The following is a 24,426-nucleotide window of genomic DNA, read 5'->3' on the forward strand; positions in this document are numbered from 1 at the left end:
ATCATAGACAGATGTTTTCGGAATGTGAAAATGCTATAGGAACACACTTTTTCTCCAGTGACTGGCATCAAAGTGTTGGTATGCTATACCACCAAGTCATTAGATGTGAGTTAATTTCTGGATTACTGTGTCAGTAAGAATAAACTCTACACAACTTCAGCAAGTGATGTTGGTACGTCATCCACAAAGTTCTATCACCCTACTCCATAGCATACCCCTGTTGAACTTCCCACATCTCTGTCTTCCCTTAGCTTCCTGTGTCCAACCTCAGCGCAATAGCTCAGTTTGACCACTAGATGGTACTAGTTACAAGGCAAATTTAGGTTCAGAAACAGCATTTCTAAAAAGCAAGTATTTTTTCAGGTTTGTTTGTAGCTTAAACAACAAAAAATCATTATTATAAAGGCCATATGCTCACTGAAAATATATCAGGTGGTGTATGCAATAAAAAGTAAATTATCGGCCGGGCGCGGTGGCTCACGCTTGTAATGCCAGCACATTGGGAGGCCAAGGTGGGCAGATCACGAGTTCAGAAGTTGGAGACAAGCCTGGCCAACACAGTGAAACCCCGTCTCTACTAAAAATACAAAAATTAGCTGGACGTGGTGGCGGGCGTCTGTAATCCCAGCTACTCGGGAGGTTGAGGCAGGAGAATTGCTGGAACCCGGGAAGCGGAGGTTTCAGTGAGCCGAGATCCTGCCGCGGCACTCCAGCCTAGGCGACAGAGCTAGACTCCGTCTCAAAACATAAAAAAATAAAAAAAATAACAATGATCCGTTTTGGGTAAACCTTAAGGCAGTTTCCTTGCCCTGATTTGAATGCAATAATGTATGGTCCTGGCTAACTCTGGTCAGGCAGAAAGCTGTGCTAGGCTAGTTGAAATCCCTTTCATGTCTCAAGGCCACCCCAGAAGGCTAACCATAACTAGCTCAAAACCACCACACCCACGTCTACCCCCCGATCCCCCACCCCCGCAGACACACACGTATCCACATTCAAGCCCACTCACAAATTTTAAGGACCCAGTCTCTTTATGGTTTACTAGCTCCTTACCAAGTCCTCCTCCTTCTCTGAGGGAATAGCATTAACAGACTAATCACTGAGCTGGTTCAGCTTTTGTGGTGTTAGTAAGTCAGTAACTGAACCGACAGTTTCAAGAAGCATACTAAAAATCTTCCGGCCGGGCGCGGTGGCTCACGACTGTAATCCCAGCACTTTGGGAGGCCGAGGTGGGTGGATCACGAGGTCAAGAGATCGAGACATAATCCTGGCTAACATGGTGAAACAACGCCTCTACTAAAAATACAAAAAATTAGCCGGGCGAGGTGGCAGGCGCCTGTAGTCCCAGCTACTCGGGAGGCTGAAGCAGGAGAATGGCGTAAACCCGGGAGGCGGAGCTTGCAGTAAACCGAGATCGCCCGCCATTGCACTCCAGCCTGGGAGACAGAGCGAAACTCCGTCTCAAAACAAAAAACAAATAAACAAAAATCTTCCAGGCCGGTCGCCGTGGCTCGCGCCTGTAATCCAAGCACTTTGGGAGGCTGAGGCGGGCAGATCACGAGGCCAGGAGTTCGAGAACAGCCTGACCAACATGGAGAAACGCCGTCTCTACTAAAAACACAAAAATTAGCCGGGTGTGGTGGTGGGCGCCTGTAATCCCAGCTACTCAGGAGGCTGAGGCAGGAGAATCTCTTGAACCTGGAAGGTAGAGGTTGCAGTGAGCCAAGATCAGGCCACTGCACTCCAAGAGTGAAACCATGTCTCAAAAAAAAAAAAAAAAAAAGTCAAAAATACTAATCAAAATCCTAATCTCTTAGTTAACAGGTTGTTGTGACCTAGAGCAAGTAAAAATGTAATTATCAGCCTAGAGGGGTTAGAGTGGCAAGAAGATGCCTGAGGGAGAGCCCACAGCCTAAAAGAGAATAGACTACAAAGGCTGAAGACCTACAGGTGGGGATTCTTTGTCATTCATTCTTTCAGCAAACTTATTCTATTACCTATCCCTCACTATTCAATGCCCAGGAGGGCACAGGGAAAATAAGACAAAGTCCTGCCCTCACTGGCTAACATTCTGCGCACAAGTGCTGCACAAGAGGTGTTATGTTTTTTGGGGGAGCCAGACACAGGCCTAAGCACTTTATGTACCTTGTCTCATTTAATCCTTACATCAGCACCATGAGGTGAGTGACAGAATTATCATTTTACAGTTAAATAGAGATTTCTTTAAGGTCTTTGCCCAGGGTCACAGGTCTTTCCACAGGACCGTAGACCGGAGTCAGATGTGTTCCTCAATCAGTTAGGAAAGGCTGGCGCTGGGATTTGCATCTGAGTATTCCAAGTTTCTATATTCCCATATTCTGGAATGAGGATATTATGAGTCCTGAAACAACTCTAGAAATTCTAGGCTACATAATTATCCCTCCATAAAGTGTTCTCTGCCAGAACAAAAAAAAAAATACTGTGGTGGCCAGACGCCACGATGACTTGGGAAGTAAGTTGCCCAGTTTCAAAATGGCCACCACCGCGCTTTCCTGGCGTCGGAGCGACTACGTAGTGACAGAAGGACCAGGTGGGTGCTCACAGGGCCTGAGCCAGTTGCCAAACTGGCCACCTGGGCCTTTCTTCTCCTGAGCAACAGCCAAGCAACATTATAGGCTTCAGGCCTACCTAGCCCAGGCTGGGTTAAAGCAGATAAACGAAGCAGGCAGCGGAGAAAAAGCACATAACCAAGGACAGTGTGTCTGATGCGAAAGGCAAGAAATGCTCTGCGCGTAGGAACCGGGTGTCACTGGGCCGCTCGCATACACCTCTTCGACCTATTTGTAATCGGCGCCTTATTCTCCGCCCCCAAAGGCTCCTGGCAACCAATTCTCGGTGGTGAAACCGTGACGTCAGCTGTTGCGGGTCAGATTGGGAGAGCTTCCTGGCCCTTACCCCGCAATATCCCGTAGCTAGGTGGCGAAAAGCGAAGGAGCCAAAGAAATGGCAAGAAGGCGAGGAAAAGCAGGAGAAGATGGGGAGGGAAAATTTATATTCTTGTATCATCCTACAGCTAGGCAAAAATATTAGGATAATGTGGCCTAACCTCCAGTTCTTGGTTGGCTGGAAAATCCAGGAATGGGAAGCTCACTCCCGCAGCTCCCACTCATTCCCACCACGGTTGGACAGCTCTGAAGGAGGGAAAATTCTTTCTTTTGAGCTGAAATCTGCCTTCAGAGTCTCGCATCCAACTGTTCTACCCCACGGGGACCTACAGAACAGCCCAAAGCCTCTTCCACAGGACAACCCATAGCATTTTGGTTAAAATCAGCGCAAATCCATTCCCATTTGGTGACGGAGTGAGGGGGTGAGAGGGAGGGGCAAGTCTCAGCGCCTGACTCACTTGACTTATAAGAAGCTGAATGTTTTCCCTTTTGAAAGATAAAAATATTGGTGAATCTCAGATTAATAATAGGGAATACACAAAAATGGAAAAAATGTTGATAGATAAAATTTAAACCTTTGGCCCAATATCATTAGTCTTTTGCTGTCTACATTTTTCCATATCGTTTCCAATTTTTCTACACTGTATGTGTTACTTAAAGAAATAAACCAGTATGGCCGAGCACGGTGGCTCACGCCTGCAATCCCAGCATTTTGTGAGGACGACGCAGGTGGATCACGACGTCAGGAGATCGAGACCATCCTGACCAATATGGTGAAACCCTATCTCTACTAAAATACAAAAAATTAGCTAGGCATGGTGGCCGGTGGCTGTAGTCCCAGCTACTAAGGAGAGTGAGGCAGGAGAATCCCTTGAACCCGGGAGGCGGAGGTTGCAGTGAGCCAAGATGGTGCCATTGCACTCCAGCCTGGGCAACATGAGCGAAACTCAGTCTCATAAAAAGAAAAGAAAACAAAAAGAAAAAAAAGAGAAAGAAATAAACCGGTATGAAAGAGCAGCCCCTGGCTTCATTCACCACAGCACCAGTGCTCACACATGCTACAAGCTGCCTCACATTGATTCGGATCAGTGTTCTCATTTCTCCGACCTACCTAGGAAGCATCTGGCTAAATGGATGTAAATTAGACATTTTATAGTCTATCAGTCATTGAGCCTCAGTGGAATATCTAGACCAATTTAAACACACAAATATGGGAAATAACTGCCACAAAAGTAGAAAAGAAAAAATGAATTCCTCTTTATATTTATGCCACTAGAGGGAGTTCCAGGAAAAAATCACTGCATGTAAGGGCTAATGACTGCATTTACTGAGTGGTTACTGTGTACCATTCACAGTTAACAGGGACTCATTCATGGAATTCTCATGATAACCCTGGTGAGGTGGATGATATTATTCCCTCACTCACTAAGGAGAAAGCCAGGGTACAGTGAAGTGTACAACTTTGTGTAGGGCAATTTATCAATATTTATTGAAATTGCCAAAAAGCATGCTCTCTGAACAAACTATTCTGTGTATAAAGCAGAGTAAACTTCATGGGTGAGTGACCAGGGCAGTCACACAAGGGCCCCATACTTAGAAGGGAATACTGTATTTGGGTTCTAAAGCTCTGTGGTTCCTGTCTTGAAATTCTTAATAATTTTATCTTTCAATTTGTGTCTTATAATGAGGTCCGATGAGAAAGCAGAACATGGGCTAGAGACTCTTGGAACCTTGGCCCAAACGAGGTCCTGCTCCCCATGCCTCCCAAGCTCCCCAGCACTGGTTTTCAGCTGCCGGCTCCACCACCTTCTGTGTAGGCTCGCTCCCAGCAGGGGCCTGGGCACAGCGGAAATGATGGGGGAGGTCAGGCATACACACCTCCCTTGCGAAATGGACAGGCACTTGTGAAGATCTGCACTTCCCCCTAGGTACTCCTGTGCTTGAAGGAGTGTGACATTAAATTTAAAAAAAAAAAAAAAGGCCGGGCGCGGTGGCTCAAGCCTGTAATCCCAGCACTTTGGGAGGCCGAGACGGGCGGATCACGAGGTCAGGAGATCGAGACCATCCTGGCTAACACGGTGAAACCCCGTCTCTACTAAAAAATACAAAAAACTAGCCGGGCGTGGTGGCGGCGCCTGTAGTCCCAGCTACTCGGGAGGCTGAGGCAGGAGAATGGCGTAAACCCGGGAGGCGGAGCTTGCAGTGAGCTGAGATCCGGCCACTGCGCTCCAGCCTGGGCGACAGAGCCAGACTCCGCCCCAAAAAAAAAAAAAAAAAAAAAAAAGGCCACGCGCGTTGGCTCACGCCTGTAATCCCAGCACTTTGGGAGTCCGAGGTCAGCGGATCATGAGGTCAGGAGATCGAGACCATCCTGGCTAACACAGTGAAACCCCGTCTCTACTAAAAATACAAAAAAAAAAAATTAGCCGGGCATGGTGGCGGGCGCCTGTAGTTCCAGCTACTCCAGAGGCTGAGGCAGGAGAATGGCTTGAACCCAGAGGCGGAGCTTGCAGTGCGCCGAGATTGCGCCACTGCACTCCAACCTGGGCAACAGAAGACTCCGTCTCAAAAAAAAAAAAAGAAAAGAAAAGAAAAACAAAAGAAAGAAAGAAAGAAAGAAAAGAAAGAAACCCCACATAATAGGTTGACAGTGGAACCACAGAAAAAAGAGAAAAAAAAAAGAAAAGGCTTTTCTTTTTCTGCTTTTTATTTTCTATTTTATTATATTTTAATAGATTTATTTAATTAGAGATGGGGTCTCACTATGTTGTCCAGGCTGTACTCGAGCTCCTGGGTTCAAGTGATCCTCCAACCTGGTCCTCCCAAAGTGATGGGATTACAGGCATGAGACACTGCACCTGGCCTTTTCCTGCTATTAAACAAGGAGCTCCATAGTTTCATTTTGCCCCTCAAAATATATAGCTGGCCTTAGTAGACTGATATTCACTGACAAATTATATGTAAGAACAAAAAGGTTGAAAATGATGGCCTGACACGTATCAGTTTGTGCCTTTAGGTAACATATAACTGGAATATAACTGCAATACAACTGGAATATAAGTCATGAAGGCAAGAATCTTGTCTGTCTTGCTTAAACTCTTATAATCAGGGCCTAATATAAAGTATGACACCTAGCACTTGCTTTTAAATATGTATTGATTTAAGTTAATTGAGTACATTTTTGCTTCAACCTAGTAAAAATAGATATTTAAAAAACTGAAACAGCCTAAATGTCTTGGGAAGCTACTTAAATAACTATATTATATTCATCCAATAAAATATTGTAAGCTGTATAAAAATAACAAGGATGTTCTTTAGGTACTGATAAGGAAAGAGCTTCAAGATAAATTGTTACCATTTATGTAAAACAGGTGGGAGGAGGGAGACGGAGGGATGTGTGAGCGCTACTTTCAGCCCTCACAAGTCAGTGACTTTCATGGAGCGCCCTCTAGTGGCATATATGCAAATATGGAAGAATTTAGAGAAAATACAGATTGGCTTTGGATGGCTGAGATTTTCAAAGTATGTTACTTTATAAGAATCAATTTTTACTTTTTTAATGTTTTTGAGATAGGGTCTCACTCTGTCGCACAGGCTGGAGTGCAGCAGCATGATCAGTGCTCACTGCAGCCTCTCTCTCATGGGCTCAACCGGTGCATGTCACCATGCCTGGCTTAGAATCAATTTTCAAAAGTACAAAAAAGCTATATTATATATTTATTAACGTGGAATTATGAATTAAGTGGACAACAATAATCAAAACAGTGTGTCTATTATCACTTCTGATAACAGATAAATAATGTAAAGGTATATATTTTACAGATTATCTGGAAAACCTTATACAGTACTGTTGCTGGGTATTTAATGTAGGAAAGTTATCATTTATTGAGTGCTTACTATTTCACATATGGACAGGATATAGCATGTTAAAAAAATTACCACACACATTTATTGTATTCAGTGTGTCACTCTGAATATATTACTGTGTACATGGTCTGTCATTGGACATGGTGAGAAATGCAGATTAAGCTAAAAGTACTGAGGACAGCAACACTGGAAGAAAATTGAGCTGGGTGTGGTGGCTCAGGCTGTAATCCCAACACTTTAGAAGGCTGAGGCAGGAGGATCACTTGAGTCCAGGAGTTTGAGACCAGCCTGTGCAACATAGCAAGACCCTATCTCTTGAAAGAAAGAAAGAAAAAAGAAAGAAAGAAAGAAAGAAAGAAAGAAAGAAAGAAAGAAAGAAAGAAAGAAAGAAGAGAAAGAAAGAGAGAGAAAGGAAGGAAAGAAGTTTCCATTTAGCCAGGCATGGTGGCATATACCTATAGTTTCAGCTACTCGGGAGGTTGAGGCATAAGGATCGCTTAAACTTGAGAGGTCAAGGCTGCAGTGGGCCCTGATCACGCCACTGTTCTCCAGCCTGTGTGACAGAGAGACCGTGTCTAAAAAAAAAAAAAAAAAAAAAAAAAAAAAAAAAAAAAAAAAAAAAAAAAAAAAGAGGCAACTCAAGAATGCTTGCAGGATCTCATAACATATGCTATACAAAATCAATTAAAATAACATTTAAATGCTGAAAGAAATGAGCAGCTCCCAGGGTGACACAGGGTAGTTTCACTTCTTGGACACATTTACACCAAGCTCTATTCCTGGCAATACCTGGTGTTCCTATACCCCAGATTTCTTTATTTTATTTTATTTTATTTTATTTTATTTTATTTTATTTTAAGATGGAGTTTCGCTTTTGTTGCCCAGGCTGGAATGCAATGGCGCAATCTCGGCTCACCGCAATCTCCGCCTCCAGGTTCAAAGGATTCTCCTGCCTCAGCCTCCCAAGTAGCTGGGATTACAGGTGCACGCCAGCATGCCTGGCTAATTTTTGTATTTTTAGTAGAGACAGGGTTGCTCCATGTTGGTCAGGCTGGTCTCGAACTCCTGACCTCAGGTAATCTGCCTGCCTCGACCTCCCAAAGTGCTGGGATTACAGGCATGAGCCACTGCGCCCGGCCCCTACACCCCAGATTTCTGCAAGTGGCAACAGCACTGGCTTCATTTTGCTGGTGGCCCCTCTCTACTTCCCTTGTATATATCACCTTTGCCCAAAGACCACATCAGCCAAGGGACTGCTCTCACAGCTCCAGGAATCCTCCCCTTTCAGGAGATTTGAGGCAGTTGAGGGCATGAAAGTAAATAAGCTGAGTTCTTCAGAGATCTTGCATTGTGGTGGTTAAAAGAGCCAGTTCTAGGACTAGAAAGCCTGGCTTGAAATCCCAGCTCTTCCAGTCCCTAGTGGTGTGACTTTAGCAAGTTCCTTTACCTCTTTTGTACCTCCCTTTTCTCCCCTGTAAGATATGGGTGATAATAGTTCAATATTTGTTTTGTTGTTGTGAGGATTAAAGGTGTTAATGCAAGTAAACCACTTAGAACCACAGCACATAGAAGATCTCAGTAAGGTGGTTAGTTTTTTTGTTGTTGTTGTTTTCAGAGATGCTGTGATTTCTCCAAAGTGGCTGTGATGGCTCGGCAGGCTCCTGACCCTCCCTGCTCCCACATGCCTCCACCCTCATCCTGATCTCCCATCCAGCTTTTGACAGCTTGCTTAGTGCTGGACACTTGCATACATCCTACTGCCCCCAAATCCTGCCCAGAAACATCTTGTGCATAACTCTCCTACCTGAATATGCATCAGGGAGAAAGAGCGTCCCAGGACATTTTAGGTTTTTGAAGGAGAAAATCCCCACTTAGTCAAAAGCCAGGGATCCACAGCGGCCACTTTTTCCATGGGATCCACCCCTGCAATCTTGACTTTCAACCACACAGCACCAGAGTAGCCAAGCATTGCTTGTGCCCAAATGCCAGCTGCCTTGCAGGGTGAAAGAATAAGCAGTTCCCAGATTCGACTGACCATAATCTGTCCTTCTAGCTCCTTACACCCATCTCGGACAAAAGCAGAAATGTATGTCTCAGTTGTGTTTCTACCCCTTGCTGCCCAATATAAATTTTTGTGTTGCCTAATATAATTTTTTGTGACGATGTAAATGTTCTGCATTTGTGTTGTCTGATAAGATAACCACTAACTGTTGTGCTATTGAGCATTTGAAACATGGCTAGTGTAATCAAGAAACCAAATTTTTAATGTATTTAATTGTAATTAATTTTAAGTGGCCACTTGCAGGCAGTGATTGCTGCATTGGAAGGCACGGCTCTAAATTGAGCCTTTTTTCCTTATTTGAGGAGGCATACTTGCCTTAAGATTGGGAAGTCTATTTTTGGAACCTGGTACCAATGCTGGTCTCACCCTTGCAATTCTCAGCTGAGCCCAGAGGTGAGAGAAAGGCTTCCATTCCAGATCTCACTCTCCCCTGTGACACTGAGGAAACTGGCAAGTGATGTGAAGGCTGGAGAGCATGTCCTGTATGCTGGCTCTGTCCCTGCTGCCTGTATTGACTGACACAGTTAGTTGCTGCCCTTGCTGGTCTCCCTTCCTCCAACCTTGCCTCTCTGAGCACTCCTGACGTTCATCTCATGACTTCCCTAAAAACATTCTTTGGGGACAAGAAACTAACAAATCCCAAGTGACCCATCGCATATACAAACATACAGAACAGAGTTTGGATTCGTGGTAGAAGAAAGGGAGGTTAGACATCAAGAAGAATGGTCTGGTGATGACAGTTGTGAGATAATAGAAATAGGAAAAAAAAATCTAAGTTTTCTTTCTTTTTTGAAGAACCAATCATACTTTCTCTCTTTCGACTAATTGGTAGGGCTGGGGTGGAGTTGAGGAACCTTACGTATTCCATAAACGAGCCTCTCCCTGAGGTCCTGTAAGTGATCCTTCCCCACCGATTAGCCCCTGCAAGACCCTTCAAGGGTTGGATCTCCAGGAGGGCGTGGGGGAGGAAAGCCCAGTACCAGGCAGCCTCCGCTCCATTGCTCTGGGGGGGTGGGGAAGGCAAACCCTGGTCATCCCCTCAGTCTGTAGACCTTTTGTGTGAATGCCTGGCAAGGGTGACGTGGGGCTGTTTCTGCGGGCACAGCTGCAGCACTTACTGGAGTGGAGGCAGGGCCCAGGCAGCACTGCCCTCCCAGATCTTCCCTCGGGCTTTTCAGCAGTAAGGGGACATGCACCCCGAGGCCCTCCACTTGGCCTGACCCTGCTGTGGGGGCTTTCTGTCCCCAGGAACGGTGGACATGGCAAGCTTATCAAGACCCTCTCTGCCCAGCTGCCTCTGCTCCTTCCTCCTCCTCCTGCTCCTGCAAGTGTCTTCCAGCTACGCAGGTAAGACATGTCTTTTTCCTGCCCTGGGGAGACCCTGAAAACAGAAAGGCTAGTTTCCTGGGTCTTAGCTCCTTCAATCATCCTCAAGTTGCTATATTATCTTTCTGAAACATAGACCTGCTGACATGCTTCCCTTCCTCAGAAACCTTCCGTGGGTGGTTCTTACAGCCTTCAAGATGGAGTCCAGACTTTTTTTTTTTTTTTTTTTTTTGAGACAGAGTCTCCCTCTGTTGCTCAGGCTGGAGTGCAGTGGCATGATCTCGACTCACTGCAACCTCAGCCTCCCTGGTTCAAGCGATTCTCCGGCCTTGGCCTCCCGAGTAGCTGAGACTACAGGCACCTGCCACCAAGCCCAGTTAATTTTTTTTTTTCTTTTTTTGTATTTTAGTAGAGACAGGGTTTCACAAATTGGCCAGGATGGTCTCAGTCTCCTGACCTGCTGATCCGGCCACCTCAGCTTCCCAAAGTACTGGGATTACAGGTGTGAGCCACTGCACCCAGCCTAATTTTTTTTATTTTTAGTAGAGACGTGGTTTCACCATGTTGGCCAGGCTGTTCTTGAACTCCTGACCTCAAGTAATCTGCCCTCCTCAACCTCCCAAAGTGCTAGGATTATAGGCATGAGCCACTGCACCCGGCCCAGACTCCTTAATGTGACTAACTCAAGGCTTTCCTTGAACTAGTTCTTACTTGTCTTTTCACCTCTCAAATTGAGATAAAATAATAGCAACTTCTTGGAGTACCCATCAGGATTACATGAGATTACATGCTTAGCAGTGTCTGTCCATAGTAAATCTCAATAAATGTTTGTGGAATTATCATATCTTGTCATGTTTGAGACTTTGCTCTGCATAATCAGGCACCGGTAAGTTTTTTAAAGGAACCCGGCTGTCACATGCAGAGCGGAAATCAACAGAAAGATTCCCATCCTCAGGGAGCCACCTGACTGACAGAGGTACAGTGCATCCACTCTCCAGGTCTAGGGGAGAAAGCAGCTTTATTTCCTAGTAGCTCAGAGTCTGACGCGAGAAACACATCCACATAGAAAAAAACATGGAACTTGTTCGGGTCAGGGTCGAGGAGCCACAGTGAGGTGGAAGATACAGAAGAAGGAAGAGTGAAATAGAGCCATCCCCAGGGTGGAAGATCTCAGAGGAGAATTTGGGAAACAGGGTATGAACAAGGACTGAGTAGCGAGAAGTGGTGGAGAGACAGTTAAAGTGGATGGAGTGACAAAAGCGAAACCTCTAAGGGTAGAATAGGCAGCAATTTGGCCAAGTCCTAACAGGGAGGCCCATGGGAAGATTCAACCTCAAGATGCTGCACCACATTCCAAGAGGGAAACTTAAAGCCTGGACTGAAGAGTCAGAGATGGCTACAGTTGGCAAAAAGATGGGCAGATGCTGAGATGAGATGATTGCTAGAATGTTCTGTCCAGGATATTCACAATATCTCTATAACCAGAGACTTTTTGGTTGTTGTTGTTCTCAAGAAGAAAACTTGGGGCCGGGTGTGGTGGCTTACGCCTATCATCCCAGCGCTTTGGAGCCAAGGAAGGCAGATCACCTGAGGTCAGGAGTACGAGACCAGCCTGGCCAACAGTGTGAAACCTCATCTTCACTAAAAATACAAAAATTAGCTGGGCGTGGTGGCAGGTACCTGTAATCCCAGCTACTCAGGAGGTTGAGGCAGGAGAATCGCTTGAATGAAATAGTGGAGGTACAGTCAAAAGGTGACATCTCCTTCTTTCTATAATTATATTTAGACATTTGCTTTACTTGCTTATTCACTAGGACCATGCGCATGTGTGTGTGTGTGTGTGTGTGTGTGTGTGTGTGTGTGTGTGTGTGTGTTTGCAGGGAGGCAGAGGTTGCAGGGAGGTGGAGGTTGCAGTGAGCCAAGATCGCACCACTGCACTCCAGCCTGGGCGACAGTGAGTAAGACTCAGTCCCAACAGTATCAGAAAAAAAAACAAAGAAAGAAAAAAGAAGAACAAGAAAAAAAAAATGCATTCCTTCCTGGATCTAGAATTTCATTTAAAAGTCGAGTGTCCTCTTCCTTCCCTGTTTTGAAGCAGCCCTTCCCATGACAGGCTTACTTGCCAAGGTTCCCTCTGACCTTCAGTCTCTTCCTTTTGGTGTCTTCTACAGGACAGTTCAGAGTGATAGGACCAAGACAACCTATCCGGGCTCTGGTCGGTGATGAAGTGGAATTGCCATGTCGCATATCTCCTGGGAAGAACGCTACAGGCATGGAAGTGGGGTGGTACCGGCCCCCCTTCTCTAGGGTGGTTCATCTCTACAGAAATGGCAGGGACCAAGATGGAGAGCAAGCACCTGAATATCGGGGCCGGACAGAGCTGCTGAAAGACGCTATTGGTGAGGGAAAGGTGACTCTCAGGATCCGGAATGTAAGGTTCTCAGATGAAGGAGGTTTCACCTGCTTCTTCCGAGATCATTCTTACCAAGAGGAGGCAGCAATAGAATTGAAAGTGGAAGGTGAGTAGTGCCATATAATATTAGGTATTAACTGTTGGGTGGCCAGGAACAATCATTCTCTCAATTAAGATGAGATCCCTCAACCCAAACATCTCACGCCTGGGAATGAATTCCATACAAACGTACATATCAATAAGCAGAAACTCATATGCTTAGGGATGTCTGCTGCATCATTATTCAGAGTAGCGAGGAAATTGGGATCAAAGTCAATGCCTTTGAGTAGGTCAGTGACTGAATAAACAATGGTAGCCATATTGTGAATATGATGCAGGCATTAAAAAGATTATTTTAGCACTATGCCAGATGATTTGGAGGCCTGCTATAAGGTCTTGTTGAGTGATAAGAGCAAGCTGCAGAATGTAGGATACAAAAACAAAACCCTAGGGCATAGTGGTTTGCCTCGCAGCTACTCAGGAGGCTGAGGTGGGAGACTGGCTTGAGCCCAGGGGTTTGCAGATACAGTGAGCTATGATTGCACCCCTGCACTCCAGCCTGGGTGACAGAGCAAAGACCCTTCGCCCCCACTCCCCACCCCTGTGTCTAAAAAAAACAAAAACAAAAAACAAAACCCTGTATTTGTGAGCACACACACACACACATACACACATGCCTGTGCATGGTCCTAGTGAATAAGCAAGTAGAGCAAATGTCTAAATATAATTATAGAAAGAAGATATCACCTTTTGGCTGTACCTCCACTATTTCATTCTGCAGAACTTTTTTGTTTGTTTGTTTGGTTGGTTTTTTTTTTTTGGCAGGGGACAAAGTCTTGCTCTGTTGCCCAGGCTGGAGTGCAATGGTGCCCTCCTCCTGGGTTCAAGTGATTCTCCTGCCTCAGCCTCCTGAGTAGCTGGGATTACAGGTGCCCACCACCACGCCCAGCTAATTTTTGTATTTTTAGTAGAGACAGGGTTTCACCAGGTTGGCAAGGCTGATCTTGAACTCCTAACCTCAGGTGATCCACTCGCCTCAGCCTCCCAAAGTGCTGGAATTACAGGCGTGAGCCACAGTGCCCGGCCTCAGAATTTCATTTTCAACATGTTTTGCGTGATGGGTGATTTTGGAGATTATTTTTTGCTCTATCTCAGGATGATTAAGATGTGGACAAGGTGAAGAGGATGGAGGTGGAGCTTTGAAAGTTAATTGCTATTTAATTGAAGAACTAAACTGCTTTGAGGGCCTCGGTGTCAGATCCTTTCCCTTTTCCTCCTCCCCAACTGCAGTGCAAACATCAGACAATTGATCACTATTGTATCTTGGGGGTGTGAGTGACCATTGCACTGCTGGGACCAGAAGACGGCATTGTATGTGGAACAACAAAGCACTATTTCTAGAAACTGCCTGCAGGGATATGGAAATAGCTTTGTGTGTCTCATAATGTTCTTCATACAGCTGTTTTCATTGGGGAAATTCTACTTGTCAAAAAGTTTGATAGAGAGAACCTCTCCAGTTTGCAGATTTTTCTCCTTGCTGCTCAACAACTTCCTAGCTCAGCAACTGCCTCTCCCAACAAACTCCCTCAGTTTCACCACACCAAAAAAGGAAGACAAGCCGGGTACAGTGGCTCAAGCCTGTAATCCTAGCACTTTGGGAGGCCGAGGTGGGTGGATCACCTGAGGCTGGGAGTTCAAGACCAGCCTGACCAACATGGAGAAACCCTGTCTCTACTAAAAATACAAAATTAGCTTGGCGCATTCCTGTAATCCCAGCTACTTGGGAGGCTGAGGCAAGAGAATCGCTTGAACCCGGGAGGCGGAGGTTGCAGTGAGCCAAGATCGCGCCATTGCACTCCAGCCTGTGCAAGAAAAGCAGAACTCCCTCTAAAAAAAAAAAAAAAAAAAAAAAAAAAAAAAAAAAAAAAAAAAAAAAAAAACAAGGAAGACAAAAAGAAAAGCATCTAAAGATCTAAAGACTTTGCCTCAGGGGAGAAAGTTGTCTTTTGGGTTGCTATCCACATTCCAACCTCCTGTTCCCACCTCTTAGTCTGCATGCCTAAGAATCTAAAAAGAAACTGTTTTACAAGTAAACAAGGGACACTTTGCCTAGGCTTGGGAGCCAGGAAGTTGAGACAAATTTAGGAATGAGATGAAGTAATGGTATTATTGCAAGTCTCAGATTTAACTACCTCTGCTCTTTCTCTGAAGAGTTTCTAATCTCTCTTTTTTACTTATTTTTTCTTGTCATTTTTGTGATTTTATTACTAGTTGTCTCTAATCCTTTCTTTAAACTCTTCAACAAATGCCAGGCACGCGGCGGCTCACACCTGTAATCCCAGCACTTTGGGAGGCCGAGGCAGGCTGATCACCTGAGATCGGAGTTCGAGACCAGCCTGATCAACATAGAGAAATCCCGTCTCTACTAAAAACTACAAAATTAGCCAGGTGTGGTGGTGCATGCCAGTAATCCCAGCTACTCGAGAGGCTGAGGCAGGAGAATCGCTTGAACCCGGGAGGCAGAGTTGCAGTGAGCCAAGATTGTGCCATTGCACTCCAGCCTGGGCAACAAGAGCAAAACTCCGTCTAAAAAAAAAAAAAAAGAAAAAACATACAAAGCAGAGAGAACATTATAATGAGCCTCCAAGTGCCTACCACCTTGCTGCAGCACTTGTCAATCCAGGGACCACCCACTTCACCAGCTCCCCACTCATTACCAACCTCCCCTACTCAATTACTGAGGTAAATCCTAGGCAGCATGATCATTTCTCTTTTTTCTTCTTATTTTGAGACAGGATCTGTCTCTGTCACCCAGGCTGGAGTGTAGTGGCATGATCTCTGCTCACTGCAGCCTCTGCCTCCCAGGCAGAAGCCATCCTCCCACCTCAGCCTTCACAGTAGCTGGGACCACAGGCAAACACCACCACACGCTGCTAATGTTTTGTAATTTTTGTAGAGACTGGGTTTTGCCATGTTGCTCAGGCTGGTCTCAAACTCCTAGGCACAAGCAGTCCTCCCACCTTGGCCTCCCAAAGTGCTAGAATTACAGGCGTGAGCCACTGCACCCAGCAAAGAATACTTTTTAAAAAATAAATAGGCCGGGCACGAGGGCTCATGCCTGCAATCCCAGTACTTTGGGAGGCTGAGGAGGGCGAATCACGAGGTCAAGAGATGGAGACCATCCTAGCTAATGTGGTGAAACCCTGTTTCTACTAAAAATACAAAAACAAAATTAGCTGGGCGTGGTGGCGAGCACCTGTAGTCCCAATCACTCAGAAGGCTGAGGTAGGAGAATGGAGTGAACCCGGGAGGCAGAACTTGCAGTGAGCTGAGATCGCATCACCACACTCCAGCCTGGGCAACAGAGTGAGACTCCATCTCAAAAAAAAAAAACCCACAAAATAATAAAAATAAATATATAAATAACTACAATACTATTATCACATCTTAAAAACTCAACAAAAATTTCTTAATATCATCAAATACCCAGTTTGTGTTCAAATTTTCCTGATTGTTTCATAGATACACTCTTACAGTTGGTTTCTTTTAGTGAGATTCAAACAAGACCCACCTGTTGACCTTTGCCCTTAGGGTTTCTTACGGTCTGAATTTTGTTGACGACATTCCCATGTTGCTATATAATACGGTCCTCCATGCCCTGTGTTTTTCTGTAAACTGATAGATGTGGAAGTGCAATGACATTCATGTTTGATTTACTTTGGCAAGTATAGTTCATCAGTGATACTCTATACTTCTTGTTGATTTACATCCAAAGGCTAATAATGTCTGCTTTTCTCTCTTTTCTAATTATTTGCAAAAGTAAAAATATGGGGGTTTGGGAGAAAGTATGTATGTACTCACTTAAGTATGTACTCACTAAATCACATTGCTATAGGTAACTTCCATTAAGGACTTGAAAGTAAAGTTTGCTGCACTTTCCTCTAGGGAACACAATAATAGACAGGAGCCTTAGTCTACAGCTTAAAGGATTGTAATTATACCTGAGCAACCTTCCTGGACCAGTTTAACATTATTGGCTGTGATGTATCCCTACCTTTGATGTCAATATCCTTACTTAGCTCCCTTAAAGCAGAGATCAAGATGAAAAGGGCTTCAGCTGCAGCATGGCACATGGAGATTAGAGCAGGGCTTTTGGATGCTGAGGAGCAGACCTAGAATGGGAAATAGATGGGAGCCACAAAAGTGAAGGTCCCCCTCCCTCATTGCTCAACCTACTCCATGTCTGCACATCTGGTCAGTTACCAAATCCTGTGTAAGCTACCTTCCTTTTCTTTCTTTTTTTTTTGAGACGGAATTTTGCTCTTGTTGCCCAGGCTGGAGTGCAATGGTGTGATCTTGGCTCACTGCAAACTCCAACTCCCAGTTCGTGCAATTCTCCTCCCTCAGTCTCCCAAGTAGCTGGGATTACAGGCGTGCACAACCATGCCTGGCTAATTTTTGTATTATCAGTAGCGACAGGGTTTTACCATGTTGGCCAGGCCAGTCTCGAACTCCTGACCTCAGGTGATCCACCCACCTTGGCCTCCCAAAATGTTGGGATTACAGGTGTGAGCCACCACGCCCGCTGTAAACTACCTTCTTAAAAGCTCTAGAAGAGGGCTCTTAACCTTTTGTTGTGTGTTATGCACCTTTGGCAAGCTGATGAAGTTGATAGACCCCATCTCAGAATTCTTTTTTTTATTTTTTCGAGTCAGGGTCTCACTCTGTCACCCGGAATGGGTTGTAGTGGCATGATCATGGCTCATGGCAGCCTCTACCTCCCAGGCTCAAGTGATCCTTCTGGCTCAGCCTCTTGAATAGCTGAGACCACAGGCTTGTGCCACCATGCCCGGCTAATTTTTAATTTTTTTTCGTAGAGGCAGGGTCTCACACTATGTTGCCCAGTCTGGTCTCGAGAACTCCTGGGCTCAAGCAATCTTGCCTTGGCCTCCCAAAGTGGTGGGATTACAGGGGAGAGCCACCACACCTAGCCAGAAGAGTGTTTTAAATATACCAAATAAAACATTTATACCAAAATACAGTCATCAAAATATTAAATTAACAAGAGTTAGGGTTGCCCTAGTAATTAGTGTAATTTCAAAATAGTAATGTATTTGTAGTAATGTAAAATCAAAAATAGATAAGTGATAGTTTGAGATTTCGGTGACTTTTCTAATGTGATATGAAAATATTTGTGATTTTTTTTTTTTTTTTTTGAGACGGTGTTTCGCTCTTGTTGCCCAGGCTGGAGTGCAATGGCATGATCTCAGCTCACCGCAACCTCCGCCTCCCAGGTTCAAGCGATTCTCCTGCCTCAGCCTCTCGAGTAGCTGGGATTACAGGCATGTGCCACTATGCCCAGCTAATTTTGTATTTTTAGTAGAGACAGGGTTTCTCCATGTTGATCAGGCTGGTCTCGAACTCCCGACCTTAGGTGATCCACCTGCCTCGGCCTCCCAAAGTGCTGGGATTACAGGTGTGAGCCACTGCGCCCAGCCAATGTTTGTGATTTTTACTGATGACAAAGTCAAAGGTTCTGTTCAAATTATTGTGGTGTATTGCCTACAGGCATAATTAAACACTAAATTTCTCTTCAAAGGTTACTGAAAATATGTATTTTTCATTCCATATTTAAGCTTTGAATCCTCTGACTTCCTATACCATTACCACTGTCCTAGTTCAGGCTCATGTTGTTTTTCACTTTGTTATCACAGTCTCTTAACATTTCTCCCTATCTTCTCCAGTCCTGTAGGTGCTAAATCTGATGTGGTCACTTCTCCGTTTGGAATCCTTCAGTGCACCCCCACGGCCTTGAGGATCAGATCTAAGTCTCTTAGCTGCTCCTTAAAACTCCCCAGCCTGACCCAATACACAATCTTGACTTTAAACTACTTGTCATTCTAAATCAATAGCATTTCCTGGAAAAAAATATTTTTCCATCAAGGCTAAGCTCAGGGACCAATTCTGTGTCACCTTCTTTGAATCCTGATGATATTCATGTCTTTATTTGACCTGATTTATTAGGCCCCAGGCACCGTGCTGAGTGTTGAGAATTCAGCTCTGGGCAATGTGTTCTGCCTTTCAGATCCCTTCTACTGGGTCAGCCCTGCAGTGCTGGTTCTCCTCGCGGTGCTGCCTGTGCTCCTTCTGCAGATCACTGTCGGCCTCGTCTTCCTCTGCCTGCAGTATAGACTGAGAGGTACAAGGCGGAGGGTGGGTGGATCAGGATCCTTCCTTTAAATGAGCTGGCTTCTTGGAGTTACACCACTAAACATGTATTTGTGAGTGACTTCTGGGTTCAGAACTTCTTCTCACTACTGAGTGATAAAGAAAAAAAATAACTCCATGATGAAAGAGTTTTACATCTCACGGAATGCTTTCATATGAATAAGCAGACCCAGCTTTCCCTATGAGCTAACTATGGCATAGAGTAACCCCATTTTAAGAGGATACAACTGAGGCCAGGAGTAGTTCAGTGACTTACTCAGACCAATATAACTTGTAAGTGGTAGAGCTGAGGCCTTTGGCTCATACCTAGCAGCTCCATGCAGCTTGGGAGAGTGTGAGCTTCAAAGTCAGACAGGTCTAGGCTCTTAGGAGTTTTGAATAGATACTGAAGTGAAAGTCTGTGCCACACAGTAGGCATTCAAACATTGTTTCCTTCTCCATTCAACACTGAGGACTCAGGTTCAGCTGCTGATGACGCTCCTCTTTTGTGCCTAGAGCTTTCATTCTGAGCCTTCTCCCCCTACCAAGTGTCTCCCCAATGCCGGAGCAGGAAGAGTCTTCACTCCTCCCCATGCCCCACCTCTCAATTGTTACTAAGAGGAGAGGAGAAAGTAGCAAGGAGGGTATGGGGAATGTTTTTGGGGGATGGGTGTTGGTGGGATCAACAACAAAGTCCTTTCTGTCACCTTGAATTCAGCCCAGATGCCTGCTTGTCTACTTCTCCCACGTGAAAAAGGCCTTCAGCCCACAGGGCTGAGCAGAAAGAATCTGAATGTTAGAGTCAGACAGCCTGGGTTTGAATTCCATCTCAGGTACTGAACTATATAGCAAAATTCTTAGATTCTCCAAGCCTCAATTGCCTTGTCTGTCAAATAGAGAAGACATCCTCCCTCTTACATTGTAGGGAGGATAAAAGTCATGCAAAGTGCCTACTACAAATCCAGTCACAGAGTAGCTAGCTGCTCACTAAATGCTCAGCTCCTCCTTCCTCATTCAGATGGGAAGTGGCAACGCAGTGGGCTGGAGCAGCACTATGAACTGAGAATCCAAGAAAAGGGGCGAAGAGCAGCTGGGAGGTAGTAGATCCTTGTGCTGGTTTGGGGCATTGCTCACATTCTTTATTCGCTATTGTATCTAGACTATAGCTAGAGAAAGAGCCGCAACCCTTGGCTTTCAATCCAGTGCTCTTCCTACTCTCCTAAGGTTGTTTCCGGGCTGCAGAGAAATAGCCTGCACTAGGGGCCCAGGCGCTGGGTGTAGGAGGGTCCCCACTGGGAGTCAGAGCATGCCGAACTAAAATGTTGCCTTTTTCTATTTTAGGAAAACTTCGAGCAGAGATAGGTGAGTTACAGTCATCCTTTCTCTCAATTCTTGCCTTTCGGTGTTTTGGCATAATGGAAATGGTCGTGTTCTCGGACCACCTGTCCCTCTCAATACCCTGTTTTTCCCTTAGTTTCCCTTTCTCTACGGTGGGTGTGTTGTGCCTAGAGCAAGTTTTAAGTAATTAAATAACAAAGACTCAGAATAAAGGATCCTTTTTGAATGCCCTACTAAATCCATTTCCATTTGTTTCCCTTTCAGAGAATCTCCACCGGACTTTTGGTAAGTTCTGGCATATCCAGGCCCTCCCAGGTCAACTTGGCATTTCACTGTAGTTCCAGTCACCTGGGGGAACAAGGACCCCTGGCTCCTGGCTGGGTCCCTTCCTCTCTTTTCTTTCTTTAAATAAGAAGTCATTTGCATTTAGGATTGGTAAAATCATAATAAAAATACTCATGTACTATTTTTATGTGCCAGACACTATTCTAACTGCTTTACAAAAACGTTATCTTATTCTGCTTAACTCCTTATGCACATGATTTCTCTTTTCAGGAATATAGATCGTTTACACATAAACTTGATGTCTGGTTGGGGAGGTGAAATGAACAGAAAAACAAGACACAACTGTATCACCTGTATTTATATTTCAGGATGTTTCCATGAGTACAGAACATGACTAATCAGAGAAGACCTCATGGACAAATAGAAAAGCCACCAAGCCCCACTAGGAATTGACCCCCCAAGGACATGGTTTCTAGCCTTTTTGTTCACTGCAGATCGCCCAATGCCTAAAGACAATGCCAACAGAAGAGCACCCAAATATCTGTTAGATAAATGTTGCAGAAACTAGAAGATGTCATTAGGGCACAGATGGTAACTTCTCTGAGCAAACTTCCTTCACAGCCCCTCCTCCCGAGCCTGTAGGTGACTCTACTTTTGTCACCTGGCACACAGAGTTCTAACCTACAATTTATAAAATTAGACCAGTTTGTGGAACATGCACACACACACACACACACACACGTCTTGACACACCCAAAGAGGAGAAATAGTATCTTTGTTTTGGAGGACTTGACTATTAAAAGTCTTAACTCCTTTTTGTACCATGAATCTCTCTGGCACTCCAGTAAAGTCTAAAGGACCCCTTTGCATAATAATGTTTTTAAATATACACATAAAATAGAACACATAGGATTGCAAAAACAATCATTGTATTGAAATATAGCTATCAACCGATAATCACATTTGTGATATAGCAACATAAATGTTTCTTTCTTTCTTTCTTTTTCTTTTTTTTTTTTTTTTTTTTTTGAAGCAAAGTTTTGCTCTTGTTGCCCAGGCTGCAGTGCAATGGTGCGATCTAGGCTCACTGAAACCTCTGCCTCCCGGGTTCAAGCGATTCTCAGCCTCCCGAGTAGCTGGGATTACAGGCATGCGCCACCATGCCAGGCTAATTTTTATACTCTTAGTAGAGACAGGGTTTCACCATGTTGGCCTGGCTGCTCTTGAACTCTTGGCCTCGTGATCTCCCCGCCTCAGACTCCCAAAGTGCTGGGATTACAAGTGTGAGCCACCACGCCTGGCAGTTGTTACATTATTTTTGTTTTGTTTTGAGAGGGTGTCTCGCTCTGTTGCCCAGGTTGGAGTGCAGCAGCACGAACTTGGCTCACTGCAAGTTCCGCCTCCCGGTTCACACCATTCTCCTGCCTCAGCCTCCAGAGTACCTGAGACTACAGGTGCCCGCTACCATGCCTGGCTACTTCTATTTTTTAGTGGAGACAGGATTTCACCATGTTAGCCAGGATGGTCTTGATCTCCTGACCTCGTAATCTGCTTGCCTCGGCCTCCCAAAGTGCTGGGATTACAGGTGTGAGCCACTGTGCCTGGCCAGTTGTTACATTTTTAATGAAAGAAAATGTTAAATCCAGTTAATAAAAATAAGGAGGCAGTACTTTTCTCATCCAAATTCATGGACTCTCTGAATTCTGTCCCCAGAGTCCTTTGGTGTTCTAGGATCCCAGGTTAAGGAACCAAAAAAGAAAGGTGGGTGGGGCATGAGGGGGAACACATGTTAACCCTGTTTGTTCTGGTGAACAATTCAGATCCCCACTTTCTGAGGGTGCCCTGCTGGAAGATAACCCTGTTTGTAATTGTGCCGGTTCTTGGACCCCTGGTTGCCTTGATCATCTGCTACAACTGGCTACATCGAAGACTAGCAGGTGCAGTGGCTGGGCAGCAGGCAAGACCACCAAATAGTGGGGAACCAAGTCAGCTTTGAATGGGAAGCCAAAAGAGAATAGAACCAGGGCTCAAGATTAGGGGAGCTAGGATTTCCTTATTCCTGTGTCCCCATGCCCAACCCCAGGCTCTTCTGAGAAACTGTGAAGAGAACCACTTACTGGATCTGTGGGGTCCCCCAGTGGAAAGGGCAGTGTGGGTCACTCCAAATATCCACAGGGAGGATGTGGGGAAGGTGCTATTCATCTTCCACTGATCATGTATTTGTTTCTTTTTGTTTTCAGGGCAATTCCTTGAAGAGCTAAGTAAGTTATCTTCTCTCTCTCATAAGCAGAGAATAAAAAGTGAGGAAAGGGAGACAGAAGCAACAAGAGGAAGAGGGGGGTTATTGAGAGATCACAGTCCCAGAGGAAAGGAGGAGCTGGAGAGCCTGGGTGGAGGGGAGACTCCTCCTGGGAGGGACAGGGGCAAGAGGCCAGCTGTTAGACACATTTACAGGTGGCAGAGAAACTGGAGGCATTCCCATCTGCTACCTGGCCCATTCCTCCTTCACTGCCCCTAAGCAGGAACCCCACCCTAGCTGGTCTCATTGCCCATTCCACAGCAACTGCCCAGTGCCTCAGCTCTCAGACCAACCACTGAGGCAGGCATGGAGACAAGATGACTCCAAGGGCTTTTCTTCTCCCTAGTTCAATGGTTTTATGATACAAACTACTGACATAGATTTTTCAAGTTATTTTTTCCTTCTTCTAGGAAATCCTTTCTGAGTGATGTCACATCTTGGCAGGGGTGGAGGAGAGCCTGGTTGCCCAGGGATTGGTCCTTGGGGACATCTCATCCATCAAGTTGCATACTCACTGGCATCTTTGCTATGGGGACATTCCAATTTGCACTTTCAGGAACACTCTGAATTCCAAGTAGAATTGATTTCCCTTCTTCTGTCATCTACCTTTTCTCTTCCTTCGTTTTCCCATTTTTATTATCCTTCTTTCCATTTCTCTCTCCAGTCTTCCACTTGGAAACCCTTCCTGGCTAAGGACAGGCAGGTGCCCCTCTCTCCATCAGAGGACACCTGTGCTGGAGAGCAACACAGATAGGATGGTCTCTGCCATGAACTGGAGGCCAGGAACCTCCTCACTGAAAATTACAGTATGATAACTTTGCAAATGGTGGTTGTTTCTTCCAAGACTCCAGCCCTGATTGCGCAGAACTGAGAGGCATGTGAAGGGAAGGAAGAGGAAGAGTGTGAAACATTGAAGAGAGAGCTGAGTGAACTGAAGAGTGAGGATATGGGTAGCCCCAACCCAAACCTGGAGATGGGGAGAAACCTACAGAATACTAGCCAGAGCTCCACCTTGTCTTGGCAGCCTACTAGGGAACTGGGGAAGCAAGAAATGAAAGCTGGGCAACATGCCTGCTTTAGAATGTCTTCCTTCTACTTACACATCTTCCACAGGTCTCAGAATTTCCTTCCTCTTATCCTTTTTCTCCTGTCTTCATATCTACCAGAGTATCCACTGTTTATTCAACAACTACTACTTGATGGTCAGATACAAACAAACAAGCTAGGTGCTAATTAATAATGATATGAGTTTTGGTTGAGCACGGTGGCTCACATCTGTAATCCCAGCACTTTGGGAGGCTGAGGCAGGTGGATCACGAGGTCAGGAGTTCGAGACCAGCCTGGCCAACATGGTGAAACCCTGTCTTTACTAAAAATATAAACAATTAGCTGGGCATAGTGGTGGGCGCCTGTAATCCCAGCTACTCAGGAGGCTGAGGCAGGAGAATCGCTTGAACCCAGGAGGTGGAGGTTACAGTGAGCTGAGATCATGTCACTGCATTCTAGCTGGGGTGACAGAGTAAGACTCTGTCTCGAAAAAATAAATAAATAAATAAATAAATAAATAAAACGAGTTTTCATATGCACACTTCTAACCCCTTTTCTTTTATATATTTCCTTCCTTATCCACTCACCTGTCTCCCTCTACTCCAGCCTCCTTACCCCA

General features: G+C 45.2%; 1 protein-coding gene across 1 annotated transcript; it reads left to right on the forward strand.

Annotated features, from left to right (window-relative positions):
• The first annotated feature begins 9,925 nt into the window (after window positions 1-9,925).
• MOG (myelin oligodendrocyte glycoprotein) lies at window positions 9,926-24,330 on the forward strand. Its single transcript, XM_007973300.3, has 8 exons — window positions 9,926-10,200; window positions 12,351-12,698; window positions 18,717-18,830; window positions 20,180-20,200; window positions 20,441-20,461; window positions 22,282-22,398; window positions 22,702-22,722; window positions 23,171-24,330. Exons 1-8 carry the CDS (start codon window positions 10,113-10,115, stop codon window positions 23,182-23,184), a joined length of 744 nt encoding a protein of 247 aa, XP_007971491.2. The 5' UTR covers window positions 9,926-10,112; the 3' UTR covers window positions 23,185-24,330.
• Window positions 24,331-24,426: the final 96 nt, after the last annotated feature.

Source organism: Chlorocebus sabaeus, chromosome 17 (assembly GCF_047675955.1).
Source record: "Chlorocebus sabaeus isolate Y175 chromosome 17, mChlSab1.0.hap1, whole genome shotgun sequence".
NCBI classification, from domain to species: Eukaryota; Metazoa; Chordata; class Mammalia; order Primates; family Cercopithecidae; genus Chlorocebus; species Chlorocebus sabaeus.

Bases quoted from the DNA above. Each gene is read 5' to 3' on its own strand.
- MOG (XM_007973300.3), top strand. From the start codon at position 10,113: ATGGCAAGCTTATCAAGACCCTCTCTGCCCAGCTGCCTCTGCTCCTTC. The intron at 10,201-12,350 runs GTAAGACATGTC...TGTCTTCTACAG, and splicing joins AGTGTCTTCCAGCTACGCAG to GACAGTTCAGAGTGATAGGA. The intron at 12,699-18,716 runs GTGAGTAGTGCC...TCTGCCTTTCAG, and splicing joins AATAGAATTGAAAGTGGAAG to ATCCCTTCTACTGGGTCAGC.